This window comes from Bradysia coprophila, assembly GCF_014529535.1.
Source record: "Bradysia coprophila strain Holo2 chromosome X unlocalized genomic scaffold, BU_Bcop_v1 contig_79, whole genome shotgun sequence".
In the NCBI taxonomy this organism is placed as follows: Eukaryota; Metazoa; Arthropoda; class Insecta; order Diptera; family Sciaridae; genus Bradysia; species Bradysia coprophila.
Window position 1 is genome coordinate 1,850,512 of NW_023503370.1, and position 20,407 is coordinate 1,870,918.

The following is a 20,407-nucleotide window of genomic DNA, read 5'->3' on the forward strand; positions in this document are numbered from 1 at the left end:
TTCATGATTATGTGATTGACTTCTGATATTTGCAGTTTGCGTTTGTTGCTGTTACGATCAAGTATTTTAATTCTTTCAAAGTCGAATTGATGGCCAGTTGTTTTGGTGTGTAGCGCCAGTGCTGAAGAATTAAAGAAATTTTTCAATTATTTATTAAGAGAGATTCTTTTGAAAAACAGCCTACTAAAATAGGGCATATTTTTTTAGAGAAATCATTTTTATATGCCTAGACCCCTAGAGTACAAAACCACCTTTAAAAAAAAATCCGGCCATTGGATAGCGGAGCTCATGTAGTTACGGGCCAACATGGGTTGTGTGGGTTGTCGATGCCATCTACAGTGAGAAACATCACTTTGAAAAAAGACGATTTCAGACTAAAATGGGTAAACTTTGGAGAGTGTTGTAGCTCTTCTAAAACGTATTTCGACATAAATAAAACGTCTGCCCATACTGTACTACGTGTCAGCCTTCTAATGACGCCCCAAATGTATGACAGTAATAATGAAAATACAGCTCAAAAGAGATCAGACACCAAAATGTGCAATATGGAAGGAATAAAAGTTTTTCACTTGCCACCAAAAGGCTGAAACACAGTACAGTATGGGCAGACGTTTTATTTATGTCGAAACACGCTTTACACTCTCCAAAGTTCACCCATTTTAGTCTGAAATCGTCATTTTTCAAAGTGATGTTGCTCACTGTAGATCGCATCGACAACCCACACAACCCATGTTGGTTCGTAACTACATGAGCTCAGCTATCCAATGATACCATGGTCGACCATGTCCCTCGTCAGCCGTGGGAGAAAAACAGGTAAGAAAATTGCACTTTTCGGCTTTCGTTGAACTCCCACTGATGACTCAATGGCTGGATTTTTGTTAAAGTTTTGTACTCTAGGGGTCAAGCCCCGTCTAGGTATATAAAAATGATTTCTCTAAAAAATAGGCACGATTTCTGTAGGCTGTTTTTCAAAAGAATTCCCCTAATTATTGATTAACTACTAAGCCAAATGTTCAATCTTCACAATGAAGTTAGCCACTACTCCTAAATATAAAAGGATTCCAAGAAAATGACGTACAAAGTTAAAAATTGTCACAATTCCACAAATCACGGTCAGGGACCTTACATGCCCTCGTTGTCGTTTCTTTCGTCCGTTAGAAGAAAAGACAAGGTAGGGTTCGTATTACAGCTGGGGCTCGTTAGTATTTCTGTACGAATAATTTCTAGATAACAAATCGACGGGAGCGATTACATTCACAAAAAGATGTTGAATCTATGGGACCGTTCATAAATCCCGACCTCACTTTTTAGACCCATGCGAAGCACAAGGTCTTACAAATTTTGAGTTAAACTTTGTAACATTTTGAGAATTTGAGAAAGTTGTTTGTTAATGCCTAGAGATGACGCATCGACCTCGCGATCGAGTAAAACGATTTCAAAAATTAGGAGCCAAATTTAAAGAACTGAGCTATAGGTCTGTCTTAGTGTTTTAATTTTTACGAGTTTTTTCTAAGGAAAAATAAAGTTTGTAAGAGTAAATGCAAACGATGGGTAATGAGGAAAAATTCAGGAAAAAAAAAAGATTTCTTTTTAAAATGGGGCCAGTGAATCGTTAGTTAGGGCACTGAGTAAATTTTATCGTTTTCGGTAATTTTTGTATTATTCGAAAAATAAAAATTGAATATTGATTGATCTCGTGCGGGCCCGTGTAGCTTATGTTTCTAAATTATTATCAATCGCTTGTTTTTTTGCTATTTATACGTGCGTCACACTTTTCTCGTACCTCCCTTGATTCATCCCCCCTTCGAAGCAGACTTGATTTATGAATAATTCCAAATAATATGTATTATATAACCTTTCGAATGCCACTTTTCAGCAATGTTGACTTTCTTGTTTGCTGAGCTGGAATTCTCGTATCGCTTATCTAATTAGGCGACAGAACTTATTTTAAACAAGTAACACATTTGTAACGTTTGTTTAGCTATTTTCAGTGAACTCATCACTCGACAGTTTTATTTAATCAAATTTTATTGATTGAATCGACCCATCCGAATCACCAATAGTGTTCTGAACGACTCGATATTATTTTCATCATTAATCGGTGAATGAACAATGTTATAAGAAAAACAAAAGCCATATGGGGCATAGTTTTAGGACCAGTTAACATTAAATTAATTTCTTTCGCTTTTCTATCGCATATAGAACTCGCATTACATCCATACTCAATTCCGTATTTATCGCATATCGTTTAATTAAATGTGGTTATAATTTTCTTTTCGGTTCATACCGTTCTCTGTAATTCTAATCATTTAGTCTGCCATTAAATACGTTTGAGTAGATGTATTTATGCAATAACGTCTTCATTTGTGTATGCGTGTGCTTTTACGTACATAATACAGAATGAAACTGATCATCATGATAATATTACTAATTATCTTAATGCGCGATTGATTAAACATGCAATTTAATTACAATTTTGATTAAGCCATATTGGTTGTAGAAGACATAATTCATTCAGAACTAAATCATCTTTATTATAATACAAATTCTCATACCCAACCCTTATTTAACTGTGTGTAAATATATTTATCCCTTGGGATGCTAACAAAGCACATATTAGTTTGGGTTATATATATGTCTATATATGTGATGATGAGACACATTTACTTTAACAGAATAATTTTGATGATTAAAGCTTTTGCGTGGAATATATAACAGATTGGAAATTAATTTAACTAAATTAAACGTTGTTAATTACTTTCTGAATGTATAATGACTTTCGACATCTCAATACCATTTAATATACCGACAACGGTTTGCCCGGTTCGTAAACTTTTGCCCATCATTTTCCTTATAAAGGTCATAGGGCCAAACAAAATGAAGAAGATCATTTAATAGATAAATTGATGTGTGTGTCGGTTCAATGGAAAATTGTTACTGGCACATTCCGATTCATGTTTGATTGGACAATAGCATCGAAATACCCTCAGCGGCTACAGTGTGCGATACAATTAGAGAAAATGTCTGATAGAAATCATCTGGATTTCTCATAAACTTTTGACAAAAGGACATAATTTGTACAACCGAATGGTAATGAAATATAATTCGTTACAATCGTACATGGTACACGGTAACACATAGAAGTACAAAAACGCTTGGGCTGTAGAGTGTTTTGAGTTTATGCGCAACTAAGTTAGTTTAGATGCCGGCGTTACTCCAAACTTACAATTTAACAGAATAAAGGCACCACTGAAAAAAGGAGAAAACTGACAAGGAACGGCAAAATGAATCGAAATGCTCACGCAGCTCAGATTCACGAGTTTGTTTGACAAAACGGTGTAATTTTTACCAGATTATGTTGTGATATCAAAACGTTTGGCTTCGAGGTGGAAACTTTTAGTTAATCCAGAGACCATTTATGGAAATTATTCGAAATTTACTGAAATTTGCCAATATTTATCAATGGTCACCAGTTGGTGTTGTCGGTCTAATTTGAGTTTCGATTAAAAATGTTCAATTCGACTTCATATGGGCTTATATATAATATTTACCTCTTTCCTAATGGATAAACGAAGATAATCAGGGTCAGACAGGCTAAGAGAGGTTGACCGTTCTATACAATACATGAGGTCGAAGTAAAAAAAAGAATTCCCTCATTGAAGTCGTTCCCCTCCGTTACACAACCTGATATTTGAAGGACTAATCCGCTGAAAATCTATCATTATGTCGCTTGATCCAGTCCACCCACATGGAATATTACAAAAAGTCACAGATTTTTGGATACCAAAGTATTCCAAAATAGTGTTAAGCATAGATAGTAAAAGCTGATCCCGCCAATCAGAGAAAACACAACCAGATCTAAATTTTTCTTCATTTGGTCAAAAATGAGCCATCATGGCTTCATGGTAAAAAATCGATTTGAAGAATGTCTTGGCCGGAAATATGTCACTAATATACTGGTTATAAAGCAATAGCACATCATTTCCATCCAAAATAAACTCATTTCAAACAAAACTCTCGAACAAAACAAACGGAAATTCTGCATAGAACTTCCTAACAAGTCGGCCATTTTACTAAGTGTAAAAACAAATTTTTGACATGCGAGAAAAGTTTTTGCATTAAGCCACTTTCCGTAATGGTGGAAACTTTCGGTATATGACGGTATAAAGTCAAAATTTGTTTTCGCGGGGGTCAAATTTTTTTATGAAATTTTGACTTTTAAACTTTATTTCTCGCGAACTGTTTTTTTTTTGTTTTTAAGTGGTTTTGGATACAATTTGAGATTAACCAAAAGTGTACCTTTTTCCAGACATTGTTGACGTTAGCAACCGCACTGTTGCGGTTATTCTCCATTTCATAATTTCGTATTTCTAAGAACAGCTTAGATACGAAAGTGGAACTTTTTTACAAGAGCAAATTTCAGTGAATTCATTGAATTTATTAGGCCCTGGAATTCTAAAAATGTTGGTTAGTTCTAAAGCCGCCATTACCTAGATAAGTCATTTAGTCGGTCCTTTTAAGCTACCCACAAAAAAAGGGAGATTCAAATCAGTCAGACCACTTTTTTCTTCTATTCTCACAATAACACATATTGCCATAACACATTCAATAGAAATCAAATAATATTGATTGTTGAACAGACAATGGAACGGAGACCGAAAAAATAATAAACGCGCGATAGCATCGCTACGAAAATGTAGAGACAGAAAAAAATAATAATCGGCAAATAATATCTTTTCACCTCGATTTTCATTGTCGGTTACAAGTGCATTATATTGATACTTGAATTTCAAACAACACTGGAGTGCCCCTTTGTTCACTGAAACAGAAATGTTGAATTGAAAATAATATAACGTTATCATTACAGCTTACAAAAACTTATTACAAATTCATCTGCAACCATAATTACGGACAATGGAAAATTAAATTAAATTTCATATTTTACTGCTAAACCAGCGAAAGAAAGCGGTGAATTTTCTGTATATAATAATAATAAGAAGAAGAACCAATGCGCTGTTACAGGATCTTTCGAGTAATAAAACGTTTTTCTGGTGTATTGCAATGAAAAATCATTTATCGTTTTAAATGAATTCATTTATTTTTATGTTAGTTTCAACTGATATTTTTCCCTTTTTTTACCAGATGAAAAATCTGTTTTTCCCCATCATAAATGTCTTTCTTTTGCAGCGTCTCTCCAAAAACGAATACGATTTAAAAGTGGAAAACGTCAAGAATTTTATTATTATTATGCAAATGTTTGTGATGATTTTCAATTATTCGAAAATTGCATCTGAAATATTTTCAGCAACAAAATATTATTCAAAGTAATTCAAATTGCAGTTTTTTTTTGGTGAATGGATGTTTTGCTAAATTAATTTATATTTACTGAAATTCGGATGGAAATCCAGAGTTGGTTCACAATGACGGAAACGCATAAATCATATTGACTTCATAGATAATGTGAAGATTATGGCAAATTGTTCTAAAGTTTTGTTTTCGTTGAATTTGAAAATTTGTAGATTATGCAAAGAACTATACAGCGGTAGCAAAGATTATTTTTAGCTGATGATACAGTAAGATTCCAAGCGGATACTATGAAAATATCGCCGCTATTCGGTAGCATCGCTTTTATCATCATTGTTTACATTTTTGGTACCATTCTAAATGATATTGACGTTTCATTAATAACTGGAGTTACACCAGAATTTGCTCGTGACTATAATGAAAACAAGGCATCAGAACAGTCGGAGCGTTTGCTGCGACTTAGCCCCGTACGACCCGTAATCCTAATTCGTCCGTAACCATAATACGTCCGTAGCCGTAATACGCCCGGAACCCTAATACGTCTACAACCCTCTAATGCGTCTGTTACCAAAATGCAAGTCAAGTTGGGCATGGTCAAATTTACTGAAAGTGTTCATTTTTAAAATTTCGCATAGCGCAATTACGAAAGCCCGTACGAAGTACCTCTCAAATAAAACCAACAATTTACGATATTATTTTAGAAACCCAAAATTTTTTGCCAACTTTCTATTGGGTATTCAATTATCTCTCAAATGTAACAAAAACTAGCAAAATCGGATGAGATTTACTCGATTTATGTGCAAAAAACACTTAGGGCCGAGTAGCGGCCTTAGTCCCAGGGCCCAGATTTTAAACTTTTTTCGCCATCATTCTATTCGGCATTCAATTATCTCTCAAATGAAACAAAAACTAGCAAAATCGGATGAGATTTACTCGATTTATGTGCAAAAAACCCTTAGGGCCGAGTAGCGGCCTTAGTCCAAGGGCCCAAATTTGAAACTTTTTTCGACACGTTCTTTTCGGTATTCAATTACCTTCCATAAAAAACTAAATTTGGCAAAATCGGATGAGATTTACTCGATTTATTCGGAAAAAACACTTTGGGCCGAGTAACGACCTTTGAGCCCTCCCAACAAGCTCGCGTTGCATCCTACACAAAAACAATGTTCAGCAACTTTGTTCTACTCGTCAATACCTTTCATTTGATATATCACAAGCAGCTATTGCGTGCGTATTTCGGTAGATATCGTCGAAAGACTGAAAAACACCTATAGAGCCCTAGCTCTGGAAGGGCCGACCCCACCATGCCCATTTTCGAACTTGACCTTACTTTTGTCGATACCAATCGGGGAAAAAAAGAATTTTGAAAAATCTATGAACATAACCAAATGCTTTGCCCTTACTGTCTGCTTCCAATTCGACGTGTTACAAACGGCATATTAATCTTATAAGCCCCCAGTACTTCGTACGGGGCTAAAAATATTTTACACTAGCCAAACCATGAAAACAATGAATATCACGCGTCAAACGTTATCGGAAACCACACTTTTTTAGTTCTCTCTCAGCAGACCTTGCAAACAGGTCTAGGGATCCAGGCGATGTTTTACTTAATGGTGGAGTTTTTTTTATGTTATTCGTCAAAGAGAGAAATTTGATACGAAGGCGGAGCTTACTCTCCGTATCAACGGACTTTGACTTCGTCTCGACGAAACATACATGCTTATGCAAAAATTATTCTCTCGGTATACGAAATCACACGTATACTGTAATTTCGTGGTTTCAATCCAAGTGATGCAAATAACTATTCTCTATCTAGTGTTGAAATATCGCGACTTCATCGCTCGTTTCCGACTCACGATAGAGAAAACGTTGTTCTATACTTATGCTAAGAGGCTTTTTTAGCGAAGTCGATTCCAGAACTCGCCTCCGGCTCGTGCTGGAAACCCCTCATTTGCTAAAGAAGCAAAAAGAAGTGACAAAACAAAATTCACTCGGCAAACAATGAATGAAAGTGAAAATTTTTCCGTTTGTCCTAATTTTTCCTCAGTAGTATGGATGGCAAGTTTAAAGTCTCCAGGATTTTTCGTCTGGGCTCCTATAAAAACAAACATTACAATTTATGTTATAGATAAAATGCAGCGACCGTCGACATATACGAGTCAGTAACGAAGATAGCCAGCCTTCTCATTTCAATTTGAAATTTTCAAACTGCTTTGAAAACGGGGTCCAAATGTAAAGAATATCAGACATATTGATTCAATCCTCATTCTATACTCCCAAAAAAAAATCTAAATCGACAGATGATGAACAGGTACAACATAAAAATAGACATAGTTGTACTCCTATTTGTCTATAGTATTTGCCTGTGAGAGTCCATTGCTCTGAATTCTGTCCACTTATCATCACAGCTTGACCAAATAATCATCAAGGAAAACATTCTAACAAACGAATTAGCGTGAGAGTGTAAAGTACAGAACTTTTAGAAAATATTAGCAGCTAGAGATTTAACGCCTAACTATGAATGAGTGTCTCATACGTTTAGAGATTCTTTTGAAAATGGTCTCGATAATATTGTTACTGCCAGCTACAATGTGATCCCCGTGGAATCAACAAATATTGAATCCCAGGGGTGGTTAATGCACCGATGCACGCATTCTCACGAAAAGCAATTTCTAATAATAAAATGGATATTATAACAATGAACCAAATCAATGTAAAATTATTATTCTGATTAGAATACATCACCGTCATATATTTTACACGATGTTCGCAACAGCAACGACCACCGTCAGAACAACATAAACTAAACTACACATAAACAAACAGCGAACTACTACGCTAACATTCTACAATTTGCTATAATTTCACACATTAAATTCAAATATGCCTAATTAGTGAACGATTACACGGCTGCAAAGTGAATATCTACGATAAATAAAGTTGATTTTATCCGAAAATATTTGTTAGACTTGATGGTCCGGCTGAATGATTTCATCATAACAAATTATTAACAAAGTCAGGTTACTTCACTAATTGTACAATTTATCTTGGGCGTAATACGAAATTGTAATACAGACAATGTTGGCAACAGAAGATTAAATTCTTGTTTATAATTAGTTTAAATTAATAACTGACTGCGGTACATTGACTTTCTTAATTAAATATTACAATAAATTTACTCATTATAACTATCATTCCGTCTATACAATTAATGCAGTGCGTATGCTTTGCAGACGTATATAATGACGAGAATCGCTCATATGTATTGAATACGAAACGGAACAGAAATTAATTAAATTTGTTAATTGCATGTTTAGCAGCTTAATAACATATCAAAGTCAGAAGATGATTTATAGTTTGTGAAAAGTCGCTTGAAATAAATTTTAGATCTCGAAATCCCAACTGCTGTCACATAATGTTAGCAAACAATGGTACAATAAGTGTCCAATAAGTGATATGTTTCAGTATAGTGCTAGAGACGAGACGCTGTGATTTCGTCATACGTGTTGTGTATATTGTATATGTATCAAGGATCTGGACGGGCCATATAGGGTGGTCCGTTTATTTTTGTTAGTAAGTAAGTGGTCCAGACTGAACTTGTTATTGACCGTAAAGGACTGTTGGTTAGACTTTTAAACAAACTGACAAACACAATTTGTTGTAAGATCACTTCCCAGCAATTTTTATTTTGACTTCTGGGCCCAGTCTCGAAGTATGCAAATACTCTCGGATTAGCTCGGAACTCAGATGCCTAATTAATATATAAATTCATCGTTAAGTCATACGAGTCACACGAGTTTGTACATCATTGCAGCCATCAAACACACTGCAAATACCCAAATTATGAAGCCTGAGTGAATTTTAGAACGTTACCAATACGATATAATCGCTAGAAAAATTCATATGGAATTGTCTGATTAGTTGAAAGACCAGTGCGTAACCATTGAACAATCCCGTTCCTTTTCGGAGCATATCTTTCGAGTATTTTGTTTTTAGTAAAGAAGGAAATTTCATAACATTCTCACATAACTTAGAAAAATAATCTTACTGCTTACAGCAAGTAGTGCGTGACCCCTCCTCGGTATCGGCTTACAAACAGTTTTGGTTTTCAATGATAAGCGTATTTTAAAATGTAAAATAATATCAGGCGAATGATATTGTGTAAGAACGAATTCTTTATGTAGAGTTATGTGCAAGGTTATGTGTGATTAAAGCTAAATAGCTAAGAGAAAAACTAAATCTATTGACCATGGTCATTTGTTGGAATAGTGGCACAAAGGCGAAATTAGTTGTTTCCATACATCGAATTTGTTTTACTGATTCAGGAACTGTTATTAGTTATTCCGTATGCATTAAACTCACATCCAGAAATGCATAACAATTCATGCAATCGTAATGATAGTTTTCATTGCTCGAAAACAAAACAAACCATCATTCTGCTAGTTGAAATGGCAGCAGCAGATTGTAGTCTAATGGAAATACTAAGTTCGAACACCATCATATGAATAATAAAAATGTATGTCGTTTAATAGTTTTATCTAATCACAGTCGGGCAATTTTATTCAGCATCAAAATGAATGTTGTGTATCTCTTCGTAGTATGCGCCACCAAACCACAGTCAAACCACTTCGAACATTTTGCAAGAAATTGTCGAATAAATTTTGTAATATATACATATATATATATATATATATAACCGTACACGAGAGATGCTAAATGCTGAAACTAAATTATTAATACTGCAATTTGAAAACATTAAATATTTATCAATTTTATGTGTTTAAAATTCCGGCTTTAAATTCTCCGTACACTTAACTTGTACTATTGGATACGTACATATGGATGTAGAAAGGAAATACTGATAATTTAATGTTTTTTTAATGCCTTCAATGTTTTTTGATTAAATACGAAAAACTTTTAGTCAGTTCCGACTACCTTGGCCAGTAAAAAAAATATGCAAAAATATAACTGTAACGGCTTAATTCAAATTAAAACAAATTAAACTTTAAGCCCCAATGGTTTCATAAAATGTGCAAATGTTGGGTTGGAGCGAAAAAAAAATGAAACGTTTTATTGGTTCCATAAGGAACATTCCATTCGCTGTGACAAGCTTAGATTTTAAGAGATAAACTAGTTCGGTAAAAATTTGCTAAAAAAACTAAATTATGCTAATGCTTTAATGCTTGACGATTTACTAAAATGGATAAGCTTGGGAATGAAGTGAAACTTATTGTCACGTTGTCGTCGAGATAGGAAGCAGATGATAAAATGTGTTGGTGTAATGACTCGTCATCGTCAATTATGAATACATTTCTGTATTAATTGGATTACATATTGACATTCTCGATGCGGTATGTATATTAGTAAAGTCTGACAGGTTTTCAATCGTCACTTCAGTTTCTAATTGACATTAACATAAAATGGAAAGATAAGGTAACAAACTCGTGGTCGTTATTACGGTCCAACTGGCAAGTTGCAACGAAGGGTGCGGCGCGTACCGGAAATAAATCGAACATATTTATGTCCGATATTCAAATTTTTCGAACATAGATGGTAGCGTCACCTAAGGTAAAAGCAAAATAAAATGATCGAGTCTGGTTTTTGACAATTGAATTTCAATTGTCAAAAATCAGACTTGATCATTTTATTTTGCTTTCAACCAAACAACCAACGAAACAACCAATGATCGAACCCCATTACGGATTACAGCATTCAGACAAATTATTTTTAGTTGACGCAAAGCATGATTCTTAGCAAGAAATTGTTCTGCGGTATGCCTTTAAAATGAACCTAACTAACCTAATGAACCTTATCATATCCGGAGCGATAGCGGAGTACTTGACGCAGTCTGATCCCCAAAAAAAGAACGAAGAATTTTTTTGAGACGCGTCAACTATGTATAGTCGAACATTTCAGTTTCTACCCTTTCACCACAAAACCTATTCCTTCATATTCTCGCTTTAAATACGAACAAAACGAGCTATCACTCGACTATGTAGGTTTAAAATTAAAAATTAAATTGTGCACCCTATTAGTTCAAACAAGCTGGCTTAGTTTTTCCCATCATCTGCCAAATAATTTTGACTGAAAATAACGAAATATTTACAAAAAAAAAATCTGCGTCGCAAAGTGGCAGATGCTCAGGAACGGAACAGACCTACAAGCAAATTTATCGGCCATATGCGACGTAGATTTTTTTGATAAAATTTTCGTTGTTTTCAGACAATTTTTTTTTTTGGTAAAAATTATTTGGCAGATGATGAGGAAAACTAAGCCAGTTTGTTTGAACTAATTGGGTGTACAATTTAATTTTTGCGTAACAAAGCTGAAAGCGTCAACTCTACCGATATCATTCATTTTAGAAATTGTACTACAAAGACTGCGTCACACTTTTCTCGTGGAGATTTTGTTGGGATAAGAAGTTAATCTAACTTTGAAACGTACAGTCGCCCATCAAAAAATTACAAAATGGCGAACCAATATCATTTACATTGTTTTAAAACATTATATAATTCAAAGATGTGGACAAAATAGAACTCGAGTTTGTTGTGAAATTATTATTACTTACAGTGAACGACATCTCAAATGTCTCACTGTCATTTTTTTCAGAGAATGTCATTGTGAATTTGCAACGACACAATAAAATTCTCAGAAAAATTTGACAGTGAGACATTTGAGATGTCGTTCACTGTAAGCGAAGTTTATAATTTATTGAGAATCTGTTTTCGCACCGAAGTTCGGGCTTAGTATTTGTGGCGTGTTTAGGAGATGAATGTGATTGAATTTGAAAAATTCTTCTCGTGATTTCGTCCCTTTTACATGTATTACGTATCTCTTTTGGGCGGTTGATTTCAATTTACTTTAATAATTAGGGGAAAGCTACCAAATACGAGCTCTTGCTGTAATACAAGCTTTGTTTTCGTATATTTCGATATTTAGAGCCAAACAATGACATTCAAAGTCGAAGTTGATTCTGGTAACTCCACCAACATTTTTCCTCATCTACAAATTCTTTTGTGAAGCAGAATTTTGGTTGAACCCGCTGGAACCATAAATTTACCGTTATCGCGGGTTGAATCAAAACTCCTGGTACACAGATACTTTCAGATGTCGACGTCTCACTGTTGGTGGAGTTGCCAGGAACAACTTCGACTTTGAATGTCATCGGATGTTTGGCTCTAAATATCGAAACTTCACAAAACTTAAAGGAGCGCACGACTAGCAAGACCCAACCTTGGAATTCTTTTATGGAAACACTCAACGTGTCGACATGACACTAAAATAAAAATTTGAAATTTTTATTTTGCAGCTACTGTCGTACATGAAATCACTGCCTTTTTTGTCCGTTAAACCTAGACTGAGTCACGTTAAATTTCACTGGACCTCGAAATTATTCTAATTCCTCTGAAATTACAGTTTCTTAAATGCTCAAACACTAACGCTAACCAAACATATTCGATATAATCATTCGTCAGCATTCGGTTGAATTAAATCGCTTTGGACGAATTGCCATAAATGTCAAATAAAGGACACTGAAAACCATTGTGATCACCAAAACCATGTGTTTCCTAAATAATGTTCCCATTGGTTTTAGAATACCATGAATTGTATCATAATTTCATAGCCACAATCTGTACTATTTCTCGGAATGTGCGGCATAAATTGCAGAAAATCGTCAATTTCTGGAAACAATGTCGTCAATGGATATCCAGCACTTGAATATTGAATTAATGGTGATAAAAATTTCATTATCGTCGCACCCACGAAAGAAATTCCAAGTCAAATGAGACATTAAAGTTGATGAACAAAGAAGCATTAATCCAATGCTTGATTATTTACCATATGAAAACACACCCACACATCCACATCTATACTCCATCTATACAGGATTTGATTCCCACAGAATGACATGGTAAAATCTAAACGAAAATAGCAGAGATTTTGCATTCACCTTATTATTAAACCCCAATTCACTTGCATATATGAGAAAATAATTTTGCTTTGCTACAATATTCAAATTGCGTTTTGAGTTCTGACATATAATATCCTCATTTCTGTGTTCCAATAATCACAACCTATTGTTAAAACAAGGATTGGATGCACAGATTGTTCTATGCTTTATATTCTATGGTAATGTGAAACACCATTTCGTTGGTTGGAATAACATATACATGTACGTACAACGTACACCCAGTTCAGATATTCGAAATAATTATTTTGAGATTGAATTTGATTTCAGGGTCTACTTGAGAGCATCAGTTGTTTTATATTCTGTGGTATTTTTTTTTTTTTTTTTATTGTGATGGTCGGTTTTTCTCCTATGCAGAAATCGATCATTGCATTGTGTAGTTAAATATTTGCTTTGATAAGGGTGGAGACATTCCAAGCGAACGTCAACTGAAAGCTTAAAATGTGGAAAATCCATGTATGGAACTGGAATATATATCGTAGCAACTATTTTTCTGAACCTCACAACAGATTAAAACCTTGAGCCTTTTGATACACCAGAAGACTTAGTCCTTTCATGTGTTGCACGGCAAATATGGATTGTCCAATTACTCGGGCACTCGTAAAATGATTCAGTTTTTTTTAAATATTATCTGTCGGTTGTCGGTGTGACTTACGTAATACCCTAAGAGTTTCGGAAATCAGGTAATTCCGTTCATGAAAGTATTTGATTGAAACATCACTTTGCAAGGTGAAAAACATTTGTTCTGGCAATATTTGATCGTTAGAAGGACAGTAATAGGGATATGTCTAAGGTATAACTCAGCTGTGTCACGTCGTTGAAGATCTCAGTCGATTTTATCGGAAGCCTAAAAATAAAATAAATAAAAAAAAAATTTTGTTGCATTATCGATCGGACAAAAAATTAGATTTTTCAGCGTGCCAGGTACGAGTGACTTTCCGTTAAGACGCGGATTCAGAAAGGACGCGGATACGAAGTTATCATCGAAAATATATAATGTTTTCGCACAAATTTAGGATATAATTCAGCGTTGTATTGATTCATCTTTAAAAAAATTTACTTTCGAATTTCATTCTTAGTGAGACGACAATACTTAGCCTAAAAGTTTACATTAAGCGATTTTTAAATACTGCATTTTTAATGTTATCTTTTCATAAAACTCCTTTTTTTGTAAGAATGTAAGACAACAATAACCACCATAAATGTGTTAGATTTCAATAAAAAATAAATTTGTTTGTGGTAGATCGACCAGCTCAAAGAAAACTAAGAATTTTATGAAAATTTCGGATGGTGCGTCACAGACTCAAACTGTTACTACAAAATCTACTTTTTGTTGAAAGCTAACTCATTCGTGGTCGTTATTGCGGTGGTACATTTTTCAAAAAGGAGTAAAAAAATATCATCGAAAATAAAATACGAAACATACAAAATGTAGGCTACCAGAAAAGCGTAGGTGGCTCTTACGACAATTCTTCGATTTTCTGCAGATTTGTAAATCGCTTGCATAATTCCACCTAGGCTTGATTAGTGCGCCCTTCTTGCAATCAATCAAAAAATCATAGAATATATGTTACTCACTCGGAACAATTTAACCATGTTTCAATCCGTGTTACACGAACCATTGAGGACGGTGGAAAACCACGCTTTTGGACGAGTGTAATTTATCTTCTAAAATTAAATTTTTCTAACTATGTTAGTTAGCTGTTACCGATTACGGATAATTATGAAGCGACACGATGATTTATTACTTGATGGAGTTAAGTTAGTGTCAGACTGATATAGTATGCAAATGAATCTAAATTTATTTCTATCCGTAGAAACAACAGCTGTTCCAGATGTAATTCATTGGAAATACGACTACCCGGAAACGCAAACTTTTCTATTACGTAAAAACAGTCATTATAATAATCAAACAAGCGAATAACGCACGGAATATTATCATCAAAATTAATAGCGAATTACAGACAAAAAAAAAACGCAGATATTACTCTACATCTACCTACCTATCTAATCTAGTCTACAAGTTTTTACCTTTTGAACTCGGCTGTGTAACTATTATTCCATATTTTCACAATGAATATTCATAAAAACGTAGCGACTGGTTTAAATCCGATTAACTCGGAACATTTACATAATATTTATATGTGAGCTCTTGTTCAGATATTTACACAGAAGAATACACAAAATTCATTTTATGTTCATTTTAAATTCATATTTTAATCCAACATTGTGTTGACATTGATACGAGTGAAATGCTACGAAAATGCACTTTATTATAAGTCACACACTGTACATAAAATATTTAAGATGATTTTGATTGGAACGGTTACGAGCCAAATGAAATTTTCACTGCAAATCAGCACATATGTGACGATGCACAATATTATATGTGTGTAATGTATACACACATATGTATATACTGGGAAGGAAGAACAGTGAATTTTCCATGCATTATAAAACAACAACAAAATATTTATCCAGTAAAAGTTTTCAGAATTTTGCACCTGATTACAAATTTAGACATTAGCCAGATCCCAATGCAAAAATGTTTTTTAATTAAATACAAAATATAATTTCCGTCTTCCCACTGCTTAGTTAACTTCACTTCGTGTACTTACATTTTGACACGTAATAAGAAAGAAAAAAGAAGACAAAAATATTGGTGAAGGTGTTTTCCGAAGTGGTAACATGAGTAGCTATGATACTTAATAAAAAGAAAACTTTTTTTTTTACCTAGTTTACGTTCACTCCGTTGGATTAAATGTTTATAAAATGTTTTCTACAAATATTGTTAGCATGCAATGGAATAACAACAACAAAAAATAGAATTATGGAAGCATGAAAGGTGTTTAGAAATCCAGGAATTTACACGAACACTCCGCATTCCATATAAAATATTGACTTCATCAAAAAAAAAAACGAACTACCCTGATTTGTCTAAGACAATTTGTCTTGTCGAAGGTCCGGTACACTGGCTGTATTTCAAACAAAACAAAACAACAACAGCAAAAATTTCTACCTACAAATTCCTTTAAATCTTTTGACACCAACATCCCCAACATCTTATTTCCGTGTAAAAATTTTTTTTTCTGTAAAAGTTTTGTTATCATTACAGCGTTTCTCATTTTTTTCCTCTCTTTTCGTATTTATGTCAAGGGGCATTAAGCCTTTGATATTAATGACAGCTTTCGGCACCTACAAAGAATTTGACTGGAAGAACACAAAAAAATATTTTCATTTAGTTTTTCACCCATGTTGAATGTTGATAGAGCAGAAACATGAACAAGAGGGATTCGTTTCTGTTCTTTTTTTTCGAATGAAGAAACCTTCCACCCGAAAAGTCTATTTGATAAGAATTATAGAACAACAATACATCAATGTTGAAAGGGAACGCAGAGTAAAAAAGAATTATTTGAAAAATAAAACAGCGAAAAATCTCATAAAATGAAACAATAAAAAATGCTGCTCCACCATCATCTATTCCCCCCCACATATATAGTAATCATTATACGTCTACCGCCGTTTTATTTTCTTTTTGAAGTCGTTATTAAATATTGCATGAAAGAAAAGAACCTCGAAAAGAACGATGGAAGGTATTATAATTTACATACTACATTAAGCTCTTAAACTTTGAAAACATGTTTTCTGTTCACAAATAAAAAAGCTTCGTTCTCTTGATGTATTGATGCTTAACTGTAAACACAAAAAAGTACATTTCCGGTTTTTCTTTACGAAAAAAATCTTTTATGTTCGAGCTGAAAATCTATTGAAAATATTGAAAATATATTTATAACTTTGCCATTACTTTTGTGACAATGAATTGTGTGACCAGAATAAAATACAATTTTCTACGTACTAACATAGGCATATGACAACGTATTGTACGGATTGAAAAAAAAAACTGTTTCAGTTTCCTATGCCATCATAGATGATAATATTCGCCTTTTTTCCTGGCTCTTCTTCATGATGGTACCGGCTATACGGACAGTTTATGTATGAGAAATCAATTTTGTATTCTGTGAAAGTTTTCTATCTGTTTTTGTTGTTGGAAAATGATAATTATCTACGAAACGAATTTATATTTTTAAAGTTCGCCTTCTCAAGAGAATCAAAACTTTTGAAATGGAGTGAAAATGATGTCCCTTGACAATCATTGTTGTTGCCACAGTGGAAGAATTTTTGTGAACTTATAGTATTTGACTGTATATAGATGGGAAATGAGTGTTAACAATTTTTTTGGCGAACATTTCTTCGAATTCGTTTAAGTATAATCAAAGACATTATCAAGCGAGCAGTATATTAGTTTTATATTTAAACATACGGATACGGAAACGTATGGAATCCATCACAGAGAATGATTTGTGGATTCTGTCCAGAAACAGAAACATGCAAAAATTCCCGTATCAAATTAAGGAAAGTGAGAACTGTGGTGGATTTCATATTTTCGTTTATCTGTAGCCAAATTTCATATTGATAATCTCCCCTCCCCCCTAATCGAGACGGAAACAATAAAAGCTACAGAAGTAGCGCCATACAAGTTATTTCGGAATCATGCAATTCACAGGTTTTATCACTCCGTTGAGGATTTATAATGGTTGAAACTATCTCTTGATAATATTAACGAATCTGAATTGTTGAAGCTTAACGAAATGAAAATGAAACACACGAAAACAAACTATTCCGTTTCAAGATTTTTTCTTGGGAATTTTAATTGTGAAGACTCCGAAAATAAGCTTAAAGAACTCCGAAAAATTCCTAAAAATATTCATTTATTTTCGGAACCTTTTCAGAATTTTTTTTCTGATTTCTTTTGGGATTTTGTTCGACGTTATTTTACGTAAATCGGACGGAAAATGAAACGTCACGTTTTCGAGTTGCTATAAGCCTCGGATCAACAATCTTCATGTTGTAAAAACGCGACTTTTCAACTTTTCTGTCCTTGTGACGTAAATATCTATTCTGTGAAGGTCCGCTATAAATTTTTTGTCTCACATTTACCGTGGTTGCACTTTATGCACAGAAAATCAACAAAGAAAATCGTGTATACCAGCGTACCCCACATACCCCCTAGCATAATTCATGTGTACAATACATATTTGTATGTGTGTGTCGCATTTTAAGCGCACAACAATAATGACAGGAACACAGTTGCAAATTTTCAAAGATTAACACAATTACAGTCAAGCTATCATCTTCAATGCATTGCTGTACATACACCCTGTGGCGAAAGATCATTTCTCGAATTGAATTTGATACACATACACCCCATTCCTTCAGGCGTACTTATACAACAATATTTTTAAATTGCTTTTCTTTTCAAAACACATTTTCTTTTCATATTTTTGAAATACTTTTTCTTAAAGTGTCTTCTCTTTTTATTGTTTCAGATATTATGACGACAGCACTTTATCCACTTGTGCATGACGTAATGCAGCGTATAACATAATGTGTGTGTGGTTTTGAGTGCTAACTGTTTTAAAGAACTGCGCCAGCATATGGTCCTCAGAGCTAAAAAGACTTTTTTTTGTGCTACCTTAAATAATGCTGTTTGGAGTGCTTTATATGTTAATTGCACCTTTTCGTTGATACGTTTTTTTAACGTCGAGTTTTGAGTGAGCATTATTATTTAAGAACAATGTAAGCTATACCAGAAAAAGTGTACAAAATATTTCTCATTTAGAAAAAAATACTTCAAAAAAAAAAGGAAGAAATGGAGTATGTGTGTTCAGTGTTAACGTGTTTTTTGTGAATTACATTATGGAGATATTGACGTTAAAAAACTGTAAATATTTTTAACTTGAATTAATGCTACATGAACATCATATCAATGTGGTTCACGCGTTTGTGCATTAATATGAGCTGCTTGAGTATCGCTTAATTACACATAAGAATTGGAAAATTTTTAAAAGAATTTTATTCGCTGAATTTCACCAAAATTTTACTAATTTATAAGTATCGACTCATTTTTGTACTAAAAATTAGACGCAAAATGATTTTATAAAGCTTGTCTGTATCAGACACACGAGTTTGTATCGAATGAACAAATTATATAGAGTAATCTACATTATAGAGTAATCTGACTTGCTAGATTTTCACTGTCATTTGGATTTATCAAGGACAGACTGATTATGCCAAATTTCCCACATTTTTCCAATTTCCCCAAAAATAGTAAGGCCACAACGTTTTTCATGGCACCACCGTATAATCGAGATTATTACGTGTGTTTGACCTGTATGCGCATTCAGCCCGATAAAATCTTACGGCTAGTTTCTACAGAATCCAGAAGCAGCCTGGCGCTAACATTCTGCTAACCCAATGTGTAGACTGAGGAATATCATTTCAAATCCCAATACTGCCATCAGATTTCTGACTCTCAGTTCAATTGACTTAAATTTATTTATACCAATGGTTTATCCCTACAAACTATCCCTACAAAAAATGAGTTCTTTCGCAATACATTCAGAGGTGCACGAAAGTCAGTTCTAGCTGACGTAATTGAATCTTCGGTTGCAGTTTTGGCTATTCTTTTGTTTTGACAAAACAAATGAGTGGCTTGCTCTTGCTCGGAATAGGTCAACTGACCTGACCTGAACTTGTTTTCATTCAAATCTGTCAGGTCAGGATTCATACAAATTGTCACGTAAACCTCTCAGGTTTCATATCGGGTGTGACCAGATCACTAAAGTCATGTTTCAGGTAAAGTCAGATCAGCTGAAAAATTAGTTTAGGTCAAAATTGGGTCAGGTTGAAACATATACAAATATTTTCAGTTCAGGTTCAACTAAACGTGACCTGTTTCCAGACTTAATTTTTAAATTTTATTTTCAAATCAAGAAAATTGATCAAACTTGTGCACTTATTTGAATAATCATTTGCCAATAACTAATTTTGAGATCAATTTTTTCCGATCATTTTAATGTCTAAATAAATCCGATTGTATGTTCCTTAAGCTACACCGCTTTCGTATAATTTCTTTCGTTTGAAACGACACTTCTTAATTGAAATGAATATTCGTTAAATTACCGCCATCACTTTTTTCTTCAATAATTTTGTACAAACAAGGGGTTGCTTTCGCAAAAAAAAGATCTCTACCGTCTTGTAGAACGATAAGGTATGAACGAAAATGCAAACATT

At 33.8% G+C, this 20,407-nt stretch overlaps 1 protein-coding gene and 1 long non-coding RNA gene across 4 annotated transcripts in view; both read left to right on the forward strand.

The window, feature by feature from the left end:
* Positions 1–15,780, forward strand: part of LOC119070474 — a 22,009-nt gene extending 6,229 nt beyond the window's left edge. The window contains exons 2-3 of the long non-coding RNA XR_005086521.1: positions 7,268–7,276; positions 15,768–15,780. This is a non-coding gene — a long non-coding RNA (uncharacterized LOC119070474). The remainder of the gene's footprint in view (positions 1–7,267; positions 7,277–15,767) is intronic.
* The window catches only part of LOC119070472 (extracellular serine/threonine protein CG31145), a 109,067-nt gene that overhangs the window by 12,340 nt on the left and 76,320 nt on the right, over positions 1–20,407 (forward strand). Inside the window, exon 2 of one of the 3 annotated variants that reach the window (XM_037174830.1) lies at positions 18,661–18,910. The exons of 1 other annotated variant lie outside the window; for it this stretch is intronic. Coding sequence is in view for 1 of the 2 variants with exons in the window: in XM_037174828.1 (XP_037030723.1) it covers positions 18,666–18,698 (33 nt within the window). In the remaining variant the exon portion in view is untranslated. The remainder of the gene's footprint in view (positions 1–18,660; positions 18,911–20,407) is intronic. One more of the 3 variants, XM_037174828.1, reaches the window with a different exon arrangement.